General features: G+C 46.1%; 1 protein-coding gene across 1 annotated transcript in view; it reads right to left on the minus strand.

Moving 5' to 3' along the window:
* The window catches only part of LOC112238924 (small G protein signaling modulator 2), a 221,883-nt gene that overhangs the window by 74,021 nt on the left and 134,045 nt on the right, over window positions 1-13,817 (minus strand). Inside the window, exons 8-11 of the mRNA XM_042294977.1 lie at window positions 9,702-9,826; window positions 4,456-4,523; window positions 3,368-3,531; window positions 871-1,069 (exon numbers count right to left, since the gene is read on the minus strand). Of these exons, the coding sequence (XP_042150911.1) occupies window positions 871-1,069; window positions 3,368-3,531; window positions 4,456-4,523; window positions 9,702-9,826 (556 nt within the window). The remainder of the gene's footprint in view (window positions 1-870; window positions 1,070-3,367; window positions 3,532-4,455; window positions 4,524-9,701; window positions 9,827-13,817) is intronic.

Here is a 13,817-nt window from a genome sequence, read left to right on the forward strand (position 1 = left end):
TGTACAGCCTCTACCGTTTACAGCCTCTACTGTGTACAGGCTCTACCGTCTACAGACTCTACTGTGTACAGTCTCTACCGTCTACAGCCTCTACCGTGTACAGCCTCTACTGTGTACAGTCTCTACCGTCTACAGCCTCTACCGTTTACAGCCTCTACCGTGTACAGTCTCTACCGTCTACAGCCTCTACCGTTTACAGCCTCTACTGTGTACAGTCTCTTCCGTCTACAGCCTCTACCGTGTACAGCCTCTACTGCTTGCAGTCTCTGCAGTTTTACAGCAGACAGACATACAAACCAAAGGAAATAGTGAATTCAAACATCCAGAACGCTCAGGATAGATAGCTCCTGTAACTCTCTGTCCATTCTCTCCCTGCGTAACGATACCTACTGTTTGCTAAACATAAACGTAGATGCAAAGAGACGCACTCAACAGCAGACAGAGAGGACAAGAAGAACTGTTACAGTGAAGTCTATCATGCATGTCCAAGGATGGTGTGTGTGTGTGTGTGTGTGTGTGTGTGTGTGTGTGTGTGTGTGTGTGTGTGTGTGTGGGTGTGGGTGTGTGTGTGTGTGTGTGTGTGTGTGTGTGTGTGTGTGTGTGTGTGTGTGTGTGTGTGTGTGGGTGTGTGTGTGTGTGTGTGTGTGTGTGTGTGTGTGTGTGTGTGTGGGTGTGTGTGTGTGTGTGTGTGTGTGTGTGTGTGTGTGTGTGTGTGTGTGTGTGTGTGTGTGTGTGTGTGTGTGTGTGTGTGTGTGTGTGTGTGTGTGTGTGTGTGTGTGTGTGTGTGGTGTGTGTGTGTGTGTGTGTGTGTGTGTGTGTGTGTGTGTGTGTGTGTGTGTGTGTGTGTGTTGGGAGGAGGGGATCACTCACTAGAGTCGTGGTGGCGTCCAGGGTAGACAATGCGGAACACATAGTCAGCTGCTGTCTGGTCCTCTCCCTCCTGATCTACCAGCCTGGCAGTCTGCTCCTCTCCCTCCTGATCTACCAGCCTGGCAGTCTGCTCCTCTCCCTCCTGATCTACCAGCCTGGCAGTGCTGGTCCTCTTCCTTAGCTTAGGAAACACCTTACCCTGGAATAAACACACACACACACACACATGCACACACGCACACACACATGCACACACGCACACGCACATATATAGGCGCATGCACGTACGCAAACACAGACACACACAGATAAATTCATACACACACACACGCACACACACACACACACACACAAACAAACACACACACACACACACGCGCACGCTCACACAGACACACACATGTTTTACACTGTCACGGGATTCAGCAACAATTTATAGTTTACAGTATGTATGTATGTATAGTTGATTGTTGTAGTTACGGTTCTGTTGTCCTGGTAGCTCAGTTAGAAAGGTAGTGAATTTGATTCCTGGGACCACCCCTACGTATCGTGTACGCAACATGACTGACTGTAAGTCGCTTTGGATAAAAGCGTCTGCTGAGTGGAATATATTATATGTACAGTGCCAGTCTAAAGTTTGGACCTACACACCTACTCATTCAAGGGTTGTTCTTTATTTGTACTATTTTCTACATTGTAGAATAATAGTGAAGACATCAAAACAATTAAATAACACATATGGAATCATGTAGTAACCAAAAAAGCGTGAAAGGATTCTTCAAAGTAGCCACCCTTTGCCTTGATGACAGCTTTGCACATTCTTGGCATTCTCTCAACCAGCTTCACGAGGGAGTCACCTGGAATATATTTCAATTAACAGGTGTGCCTTGTTAAAAGTTAATTTGTGGAATTAATTTCCTTCTTAATTATTTGAGCCAATCAGATGTGTTGTGACAAAGTAGTGGTGGAACACAGAAGATAGTCCTATTTTGTAAAAGACCAAGACCATATTATGGCAAGAACAGCTCAAATAAGCAAAGAGAAACGACAGTCATTACTTTAAGACATGAAGGTCAGTCCATCTGGAAAATGTCAAGAACTTTGAAAGTTTCTTCAAGTGCAGTCGCAAAAACCATCAAGCACTATGATGAAACTGGCTCTCATGAGGACCGCCACAGGAAGACCTAGAGATACCTCTGCTGCAGAGGATAAGTTCATTAGAGTTACCAAACTCAGAAATTGCAGACCAAATAAATGGGTCACAGAGTTCAAGTAACAGACACATCTCAACATCAACTGTTCAGAGTAGACTGTGTGAATCAGGCCTTCATGGTTGAATTGCTACAAAGAAACCACTACTAAAGGACACCAATAAGAAGAAGAGATTTGCTTGGACCAAGAAACATGAGTAATGGACATTAGACCGGGGGAAATCTGTCCTTTGGTCTGATGAGTCCAAATTTGAGATTTTTGGTTCCAACTGCCATGTCTTTGTGAGACGCAGAGTAGGTGAACGGATGATCCCTGCATGTGTGGTTCTCTCCGTGAAGCATGGAGGAGGAGGTGTGATGGTGTGGGGGTGCTTTACTGGTGACACTGTCAGTGATTTATTTAGAATTCAAGGCACACTTAACCAGCATGGTTTCCACAGCATTCTGCAGCGATACGCCATCCCATCTGATTTGGGTTTAGTCCCACTATCATTTGTTTTTCAACAGGACAATGACCCAACACACCTCCAGGCTGTGTAAGGGATATTTGACCAAAAAAGAGAGTGATTGAGTGTTGCATCAGATGACCTGGCCTCCACAATCACCTGACCTCAACCCAATTGAGATGGTTTGGGATGAGTTGGACTGCAGAGTGAAGGAAAAGTAGCCAACAAGTGCTCAGCATATGTGGGAACTCCTTCAAGACTGTTGGAAAAGCATTCCAGGTGAAGCTGGTTGAGAGAATGCCAAGAGTGTGCAAAGCTGTCATCAATGCAAAGGGTGGCTACTTTGAAGAATCTCAAATATAAAAAATATATATTTTGATTTGGTTACTACATGATTCCACATGTGTTATTTCATAGTTTTGATGTCTTCACTATTATTCTACAGTGTAGAAAATAGTAAAAATAAAGAAAAACCCTAGAAATTGTAGGTGTGTCTAAACTTTTGACTGGTACTATGTATTATTATTATAGAGTGGCAGGCAGCCTAGCTGTTAAGAGGGTTGGGTCAGTAACCAAAAAGTTGCTGGTTCGAATCCCCAAGCCGACTAGGTGAAAAATCTGGCGATGTGCCCTTGAGCATAGCACTTAACACTAATAATAGCGTCTGCTAAAATGTCAATGTAAATATTATTATGGCCTTTTACCTCTCGGTGACCAGAGTGGTGTTGTATCTGTTCTGGGGTCAGTTCTTAGTAACACGCACTTACTACTTACCTTACCTCTCTGTTTATATGATATTGTACTAGATCTGTTCTGAGGCCAGTGGTTAATAGCACACACCTTGCCTCTCTGGCTCCAGAGTGGAGGCTCCAGCTGACCGCGGGGAAGCAGGCCCGTCTCCAGGCAGGACAGAAAGGCCAAAAGGTGGCCACCGGGAGGGAAGTGGAGGGGGGGGCGCTGGATACCATCCTGATTAACCAGCACCAACGTCCCACCACAGTCAGCTATTGGGGGAGAGAGGGAGGGGGATGGGGAGAGAGAGAAGGGGGAGACAGAAGGGGGAGACAGAAGTAGGAGGTAGAGAGAGGTAGAGAAAGAGGGGGAGGTTGGAGAGAGAGAGAGGTAGATATGGAAAGAAAGGGTGTGAAAAGAGAGACAGACATGGAGAGGAGCGGTAATGCGGGCAGGTGAATGGGTGGGAGTCGCTAAGATAAATGAGGCGAAGTGAGCAGCTATATCCTCCTGCCCTCCACCCAGACCTGTTAAACCCTCATTTACTTAATAACCGCAACCAGGAAATGAATAGCTTAGTGGACACAGTCATAAAACACACAGCCCTCCAATGGCAGCATCCCAAATAGCACCCTGTTCCCTATGGAGCCCTGGTTAAATAGCACCCTGTTCCCTATGGGGCCCTGGTTAAATAGCACTCTATTCCCTATGGAGCCCTGGTTAAATAGCACCCTGTTCCCTATTGAGCCCTGGTTAAATAGCATCCTGTTCCCTATGGAGCCCTGGTTAAATAGCACTCTGTTCCCTATTGGGCCCTGGTTAAATAGCACCCTGTTCCCTATTGGGCCCTGTCAAATAGCACCCTGTTCCCTATTGAGCCCTGGTTAAATAGCATCCTGTTCCCTATTGGGCCCTGGTTAAATAGCATCCTGTCCCCAATAGGGTCAAAAGTAGTGCCACTACGTAGGGGATAGGGATTGAGGACCCCTCCAACCCAGATAGACTGTAATAGTCTGTGTGTGTGTGTGTGTGTGTGCGCGTGTGTGTGTGTGTGTGTGTGTGTGTGTGTGTGTGTGTGTGTGTGTGTGTGTGTGTGTGTGTGTGTGTGTGTGTGTGTGTGTGTGTGTGTGTGTGTGTGTGTGTGTGTGTGTGTGTGTGTGTGTGTGTGTTGTGTGTGTGTGTGTGTTGTGACTCACATCGCTGGTGACAGTGAATGCACACGACCTGTCGCAAAGGCACGGTCAACGCATAGTCCCAATAGATACTAAGAGAGAGAGAGAGAAAGAGAGAGAGAGAGAGAGAGAGAGAGAGAGAGAGAGAGAGAGAGAGAGAGAGAAGAAAGAGAGTGGGAGAAAAGTGAGTGAATTAAATGATTACATTTTATGAAAAGGTAAACTAATCAAACAAAAACCCAATCCATTTGGACATGGGTAAGAGCTTGATCCAGGCTGTACTGGTAGTTGTTAGGGGGCGACACATTATACACAATGTATATACAGCAAGCACGTGAATATGGATGCATCCAAAATGGTACCCTTTTCGAAAGTGCACTATTTTTGAGGGCTCTGGTCAAAAGTAGTGCACTACATAGGGAATAGAATAGTCCCAGCTATTTGGGACTGTCACATCCTGACCATAGAGACCCCTTATTTTCTATGGTAGAGTAGGTCAGGGCGTGACTGGGGGTTTAGTCTAGTTTATTATTTCTATGTGGGGGTTCTAGTTTTGTTTTTCTATGTTGGTGATTTTGTACGATTCCCAATTAGAGGCAGCTGGTAATCGTCGTCTCTAATTGGCGATCATATTTAGGTAGCTTTGTTCCACCTGTGTTTTGTGGGATATTGTTTATGGGTAGTTGAATGTCAGCACTCCATTGTTGTCACGGTTTCGTTATTGTTTTGTGTGTTTCACTAAATAAAGATGTGGAACCCAGATCACGCTGCACGTTGCTTCAGATCACACTGCACGTTGCTTCAGATCACACTGCACGTTGCTTCAGATCACACTGCACGTTGCTTCAGATCACACTGCACGTTGCTTCAGATCACGCTGCACGTTGCTTCAGATCACACTGCACGTTGCTTCAGATCACACTGCACGTTGCTTCAGATCACACTGCACGTTGCTTCAGATCACACTGCACGTTGCTTCAGATGATGGTGACGGGGACTGAGACTGGGCCCCTATGTCTTTCCACTGTGTACCTACCTCTTCTCCAGGTCACTGTCCTCCAGGGTTAGGGTTAGTATATATTTTGCCGAAACATTAAATATATGAATATGTCTAGAGAATTACACCTGCTGAGGGCGCTGCAGGACATTTTTTCACATTTTCACTTGTTTATGCACTGTAAGAAATATATATAGTTCATTCAACTAATAATTATTTTAGTATTTAGCCTTTTTTTAGTTTGCTTACCCTTTCAGTGAAAGTGTTACCTGAGCTTAAAAAACCTTAGCTAGCCAAATCTTAGCTCCAACTTGAGAAAACTTTGCCAAAAATGTGTTTAGGGACACCCACAAACACAGTGCATTTAACATACAATGTTTTCGACGTACATATTTAATTGAATCAACTAGATGTATGATTTTTTTACAGTATGTGCATGTTTGTTTATGTCCGGCTGGAGCCACTTAGCTTAGCACTCCTCAACGATCTCGATCAGCACAGCCTGAGGGTCTCAGCCAATCAGCTGGTGCCCTTTCGCCCCACACTGTGAACATGAGCGGATTATACACCCTCTGATTGGCTAAGAATGCCGATATATGTTCGCTCTTGCTTCCAGATAAATAGAACCCAGTCTCAAACTGGGTGGAATTCCAGTGCAAATCAGAGGAGGATTTACGGCAGTGTGTTCACGGAGTGTGTGGGTAAAAGTGTAGTGGTTATTGTTGTTATGACTGAGATGTGTGTGTGTGTGTGTGTGCACGTGCGTGCGTGCGTGTGTTTGTGTGCATGTGCGTGTGTGTACATGTGTACGTGTGTGTGTGTTTGTGTGCGTGCGTGTGTGTGCGTGCGCGTGTGCGCATGTGTGTGCGTGTTTGTGTGCGTGTGTGTGCACATGCGTGCGTGTGTTTGTGTGCATGTGCGTGTGTTGTGTGTGTTTGTGTGCGTGTTTGTGTGCACACGTGCGTGTGTGTGTTTGTGTGCATGTGCATGTGTGTACGTGTGTGTGTGTTTGTGTGCGTGCGTGTGTGTGCGTGCGTGTGCGTGTGTGCGTGTGTGTGTGAGTGCGTGTGTGTGTGCGCATGTGTGTGTGTGTGTGTGTGTGTGTGTGTGCGCATGTGTGTGCATGCGTGTGTGAGCGAATGTGTGTGTGTGTGTGTGTGTGTGCGCATATGTGTGCATATGTTGATCTAGTCCTCCCTCTCCATTGGTTGTCATTACACCAATACATTCCTCTATATACATGTTATTAGATTGCATTCATTGAATTATCTCTTTCTCTGTACCTTGCAGACCGATTCCATCATCATTACTCCTGCTTGGTGGGGGTTAGAGCCTAGTGGTTAGAGGCTGTTAGCCTACTGGTTAGAGACTGTTAGCCTAGTGGTTAGAGGCTGTTAGCCTACTGGTTAGAGACTGTTAGCCTAGTGGTTAGAGGCTGTTAGCCTAGTGGTTAGAGGCTGTTAGCCTAGTGGTTAGAGGAGGCAGGTAGCCTAGTGGTTAGAGGCAGATAGTCTAGTGGTTAGAGGAAGCAGGTAGCCTAGTGGTTAGAGGCAGATAGTCTAGTGGTTAGGGCCAGGTAGCCTAGTGGTTAGAGAGCCAGGTAGCCTAGTGGTTAGAGGGGGCAGGTAGCCTAGTGGTTAGAGGCAGGTAGCCTAGTGGTTAGAGGCAGTTAGCCTAGTGGTTAGAGGAGGCAGGTAGCCTAGTGGATAGAGGCAGATAGCCTAGTGGTTAGAGGAGGCAGGTAGCCTAGTGGTTAGAGGAGGCAGGTAGCCTAGTGGTTAGAGGAGGCAGGTAGCCTAGTGGTTAGAGGAGGCAGGTAGCCTAGTGGTTAGAGGAGGCAGGTAGCCTAGTGGTTACAGGAGGCATGTAGTCTAGTGGTTAGAGGAGGCAGGTAGCCTAGTGGTTAGAGGAGGCAGGTAGCCTAGTGGTTACAGGAGGCAGGTAGCCTAGTGGTTAGAGGAGGCAGGTAGCCTAGTGGTTAGAGGAGGCATGTAGTCTAGTGGTTAGAGGAGGCAGGTAGTCTAGTGGTTAGAGCGTTGGGCCAGTAAGCAGCAGGGAGCCTAGTGGTTAGAGTGTTGGGCCAGTAACCAGCAGGTAGCCTAGTGGTTAGAGCGTTGGGCCAGTAACCAGCAGGTAGCCTAGTGGTTAGAGCGTGGGCCAGTAACCAGCAGGTAGTCTAGTGGTTAGAGCGTTGGGCCAGTAACCAGCAGGTAGCCTAGTGGTTAGAGTAGGCAGGTAGCCTATTGGTTAGAGGAGGCAGGTAGCCTTGTGGTTAGAGGCAGGTAGCCTAGTGGTTAGAGAGGCAGGTAGCCTAGTGGTTAGAGAGGCAGGTAGCCTAGTAGTGAGAGGAGGCAGGTTGTCTAGTGGTTAGAGGCAGGTTGTCTAGCGGTTAGAGGCAGGTAGCCTTGTGGTTAGAGTGTTGGACAAGTAACCAGCAGGTAGCCTAGTGGTTAGAGTGTTGGACCAGTAACCAGCAGGTAGCCTAGCGGTTAGAGTGTTGGACCAGTAACCAGCAGGTACCCTAGTGGTTAGAGCGTTGGACTAGTAACCAGCAGGTAGTCTAGTGGTTAGAGGCAGGTAGCCTAGTGGTTAGAGGCAGGTAGCCTAGTGGTTAGAGGAGGCAGGGAGCCTAGTGGTTAGAGGGGGCAGGTACTCTAGTGATTAGAGGCAGGTAGCCTAGTGGTTAGAGGCAGGTAGCATAGTGGTTAGAGGCAGGTAGTCTAGTTGTTAGAGAGGGGGTAGCCTACTGGTTAGAGGAGGCAGGTAGCCTAGTGGTTAGAGGAGGCAGGTAGCCTAGTGGTTAGAGGAGGCAGGTAGCCTAGTGGTTAGAGGAGGCAGGTAGCCTAGTGGTTACAGGAGGCATGTAGTCTAGTGGTTAGAGGAGGCAGGTAGTCTAGTGGTTAGAGCGTTGGGCCAGTAAGCAGCAGGGAGCCTAGTGGTTAGAGCGTTGGGCCAGTAACCAGCAGGTAGCCTAGTGGTTAGAGGAGGCAGGTAGCCTAGTGGTTAGAGGAGGCAGGTAGCCTTGTGGTTAGAGGCAGGTAGCCTAGTGGTTAGAGAGGCAGGTAGCCTAGTAGTGAGAGGAGGCAGGTTGTCTAGTGGTTAGAGGCAGGTTGTCTAGCGGTTAGAGGCAGGTAGCCTAGTGGTTAGAGGCAGGTAGCCTAGTGGTTAGAGTGTTGGACCAGTAACCAGCAGGTAGCCTAGTGGTTAGAGTGTTGGACCAGTAACCAGCAAGTAGCCTAGTGGTTAGAGCGTTGGGCCAGTAACCAGCAGGTAGCCTAGTGGTTGAAGTGTTGGGCCAATAACCAGCAGGTAGTCTAGTGGTTAGTGTTGGGCCAGTAACCAGCAGGTAGCCTAGTGGTTAGAGCGTTGGATCAGTAACCAGCAGGTAGTCTAGTGGTTAAGTGTTGGGCCAATAACCAGCAGGTAGTCTAGTGGTTAGTGTTGGGCCAGTAACCAGCAGGTAGTCTAGTGGTTAGAACATTTGGCCAGTAACCAGCAGGTAGCCTAGTGGTTATAGTGTTGGGTCAGTAACCAGCAGGTAGTCTAGTGGTTAGTGTTGGGCCAGTAACCAGCAGGTAGTCTAGTGGTTAGAACATTTGGCCAGTAACCAGCAGGTAGCCTAGTGGTTAGAGCGTTGGGTCAGTAACCAGCAGGTAGTCTAGTGGTTAGAGCGTTGGACTAGTAACCAGCAGGTAGTCTAGTGGTTAGAGCGTTGGGCCAGTAACCAGCAGGCAATCAAGTGGTTAGAGCGTTGGACTAGTAACCAGCAGGTAGTCTAGTGGTTAGAGTGTTGGACTAGTAACCAGCAGGTAGTCTAGTGGTTAGAGCGTTGGACTAGTAACCAGCAGGTAGTCTAGTGGTTAGAGCGTTGGGCCAGTCAACGGAAAATGTTGCTAGATCAAATCTCAGAGCTGACAAGGTAAAATAAAATCTGTCGCTTTGCTGCTGAACAAGGCAGTTAAACCAACTCTTCCTGGGTAGGCTGTCATTGTAAATAAGAATTTGTTCTTCACTGACTTGCCTAGTTAAATAAAGGATAAATAAGATTTTTAAAAATGTTTAAATGGTGAGGTTGTCTTAAAGGGGAATGATTTAGAACGCCAGCTAATTGTAACTGTACATAGATTTACTTCCTAAAGTGTTTCCATTCCCCTTTAACTCTCTGACCGGGAAATGTGTTCAGTGGGTCACAGACCAGTTAAATAGGAGGGTCTACCACCTCACAATATGTTTCTATGTACTTCGTGTTTATGTCCTGCAGAGCTGAACCTACCTCTTCTCCAGGTCACAGTCCCCCAGGGTGCCGTTGATGAGCTGGTTAGGGGTCCACTTCAGAGTGAGGTTGTCCCCTGACTGATGAAGGGACAGGTACCCCCGCAACACCTCCATCTCTTTCTTCTATTGGGGGGGGGCAAAGAGCTCTATTTTCATGTCATCTGATCATAGCACCGGTTCCATTCTAAGTAACAATGCTGTTTATCAAACTCCAGGCGGTGCTACGGTCAAATTAAAAATAAAGCTCTTGGCCAGGCACACCAGTGGTTGGTTTAAAAAACAGAAGCATATGCAGCAATGTCTCTCATCCCTACGGTAAAATATGGTAGTGAATATTATGATGTCACGGAGCTAGTTTCTTCTACTGGTCCTGGAGCCTGTGTTAAGGTCAAGACCATCATGGACTTTACCCAGTACAGGGACGTTTTAGTCAAATGCCTGGTTGCCTCTACCAGGAGGCTGACACTTGGCCGCAAGTGGGTCTTCCAGCAAGACAAAGACCCCAATACACTAATCAAAATCAACAAAGAAATTGTTCATTGAGTCCATAAGAACAGACAAAGGTTATCAAGCATCTGGAAGGATTCTGTATGGAGGAATGGTCTAAGATCCCTCCCAATCTTATAAAACATTTTAGAAAAGTATTGAAAACAAGGGAGAGCACTGAAGTATTGAAAACGGGATGGTGCTGAAATATTGAAAACAGGGATGGGTGCTGGAGAATTGAAAACGAGAGGCTACTGGAGTATTGAAAGCAGGGGAGGATGCTAAAGTATTGAAAATGGGAGGGTGCTGGAGATTTGAAAACAGGGGGAGGCTGGAATATTGAAAACAGGGAAGGGAGCTGGATTATGGAAAACGGAGGAGGATGCTACATAATTGAAAACAAGGGAGAGTACTGGATTATTGAAAACAGGGGGAGGGTGCTGGAATATTGAAAATGGGGAGGGTGCTGGAATATTGAAAACAGGGAAGGGTGCTTGAGTATTGAAAACAGGGGTTGGTGCTGGAGTATTAAAAACAGGAGAGAGTGCTGGATTATTGAAAACAGGGAAGGGTGCTGGAATATTGAAAACGGGATGGTGCTGGAATATTGAAAACAGGGGCGGGTACTGGATAATTGACAATGGGAGGATGCTACAGAATTGAAAACAGGGAAGGGTGCTGGAGTATTTAAAACAGGGGAAGGTACTGGAATATTGAAAGTGGGAGGGTAGTGGAGTATTGAAAACAGGGGAGGGTGCTGGAGAATTGAAAACAGGGCTGGGTTCTGGAGTATTGAAAACAGGGCTGGGTATTGGTGTATTGAAAACAGGGATGGGTGCTGGTGTATTGAAAGCAGGGAAGGGAGCTGAATTATATAAAATGGGGTAGGGTGCTGAAGCATTGAAAATGGGAGGGTGCTAGAGAATTGAACACAGGGAGGAGGTTGGAATATTGAAAACAAGGGGAGGGTGCTAGAGATTTAAAAACAGGGAAGAGTCCTGGAGTATTGAAAATGGGGGAGGGTGATGGAGTATTGAAAGCAGGGCAGGGTGCTGGATTATTGCAAACAGGGGAGGGTAATGTAGATTTGAAAGAAGGGCTGGGTGCTGGAATATTGAAAACAGGGATCGATGCTGGAGTATTGAAAATTGGAGGGTGCTGTAAAATTGAAAGCAGGGCTGGGTGCTGTAGAATTGAAAGCAGGGCTGGGTGCTGGAATATTGAAAATGGGAGGGTCCTGGAGTTTTGAAAACAGGGGATGGTGATGGAGTATTGAAAACTGGGGAGGGCGCTAGAGTATTGAAAACGGGAGGGTCCTGGAGTATTGAAAACAGGGGAGAGTGCTGGAGTTTTGAAAACAAGGTAGACTACTGGACTATTGAAAACGGAGGAGGGTGCTGGAGAATAGTAAACAGGGATGGGTGCTGGAGAATTGAAAATGAGAGGGTACTGGAGTATTGAAAGCAGGGGAGGGTACTGCAGTATTGAAAGCAGTGGAGGGTACTGCAGTATTGAAAGCAGTGGAGGGTGCTAGAGTATTGAAAATGGGGGAGCTGGAATATTGAAAACGAGGGAGGGTCCTGGAATATTGAAAACAGGGAAGGGAGCTGGATTATTGAAAACGAGGGAGGGTGCTGGAGTATTAAAAATGGGAGGGTGCTGGAGTATTAACAACAGGAGGGTGCTGGAGTATTAAAAACAGGGGAGAGTGCTGGATTATTGAAAACAGGGGAGGGTGGTAGAATATTGAAAACAGAGAAGGGAGCTGGAGTGTTAAAAACAGGGGAGGGTGCTGGAGTATTAACAGGGGAGAATGCTGGAGAATTGTAAACAGGGGAGGGTGCTGGAGTATTAATTTTTGTCAAAAACAACTTTAAATTGAGGTAGTGCTTTTGATTTGACGGTCCACACATTCGCAATTAGACCCACTGACGTGTTTCTACGCTCGCTAGCCAAGTTTGATCAAAGCTTTCTATTGAAGAAGCAGTTTCTGCCTATTTTCACACTGTATTGTGTTTCATAGAGGAGCCGTTATACAATTCCACAAACAGACGCGTTCCAGCAAGTATATCTCACTTGTCACCCCCAAAGCCAATTCCTCCTATGGCTGCCTCTCCTTCCAGTTCTCTGCTGCCAATGACTGGAACGAACTACAAAAATCTCTGAAACTGGAAACACTTATCTCCCTCACTAGCTTTAAGCACCAGCTGTCAGAGCAGCTCACAGATCACTACACCTGTACATAGCCCATCTATAAATAGCCCAAACAACTACCTCTTCCCCTACTGTATTTATTTATTTATTTTGCCCCTTTGCACCCCAGTTTGTCTACTTTGCACACTCATCTACTGTCAAATCTACCATTCCAGTGTTTTATTTGCTATATTGTATTTACTTCATCACCATGGCCTATTTATTGCCTTTACCTCCCTTATCTCACCTCATTTGCTCATATTGTATATAGACATATTTTTCTACTGTATTATTGACTGTATGTTTGTTTATTCAATGCGTAACTCTGTGTTGTTGAATGTGTCGAACTGCTTTGCTTTATCTTGGCCAGGTCACAGTTGTAAATGACAACTTGTTCTCAATTTGCCTACCTGGTTAAATAAAGGCAAAATAAAAATAAATAAAATAAAATATAGGGAGGAGACAAACAGACTGGACTATATAGGGAGGAGACAAACAGACTGGATTATATAGGGAGGAGACAAACAGACTGGATTATATAGGGAGGAGACAAACAGACTGGATTATATAGGGAGGAGACAAACAGACCGGATTATATAGGGAGCAGACAAACAGACCGGATTATATAGGGAGGAGACAAACAGACTGGATTATATAGGGAGGAGACAAACAGACTGGATTATATAGGGAGGAGACAAACAGACTGGATTATATAGGGAGGAGACAAACAGACTGGATTATATAGGGAGACAGACAAACAGACTGGATTATATAGGGAGGAGACAAACAGACTGGATTATATAGGGAGACAAACAGACTGGATTATATAGGGAGGAGACAAACAGACTGGATTATATAGGGAGGAGACAAACAGACTGGATTATATAGGGAGGAGACAAACAGACTGACAAACAGACTGGATTATATAGGGAGACTGGAGACAAACAGACTGGATTATATAGGGAGGAGACAAACAGACTGGATTATATAGGGAGGAGACAAACAGACTGGATTATATAGGGAGGAGACAAACAGACTGGATTATATAGGGAGCAGACAAACAGACTGGATTATATAGGGAGGAGACAAACAGACTGGATTATATAGGGAGGAGACAAACAGACTGGATTATATAGGGAGCAGACAAACAGACTGGATTATATAGGGAGCAGACAAACAGACTGGAAATAGGGAGGAGACAAACAGACTGGATTATATAGGGAGGAGACAAACAGACTGGATTATATAGGAGAGACAAACAGACTGGATTATATAGGGAGGAGACAAACAGACTGGATTATATAGGGAGGAGACAAACAGACTGGATTATATAGGGAGGAGACAAACAGACTGGATTATATAGGGAGGAGACAAACAGACTGGATTATAGGGAGGAGACAAACAGACTGGATTATATAGGGAGGAGACAAACAGA

The sequence above is a fragment of the Oncorhynchus tshawytscha genome, linkage group LG13, assembly GCF_018296145.1.
Source record: "Oncorhynchus tshawytscha isolate Ot180627B linkage group LG13, Otsh_v2.0, whole genome shotgun sequence".
Classification (NCBI taxonomy): Eukaryota; Metazoa; Chordata; class Actinopteri; order Salmoniformes; family Salmonidae; genus Oncorhynchus; species Oncorhynchus tshawytscha.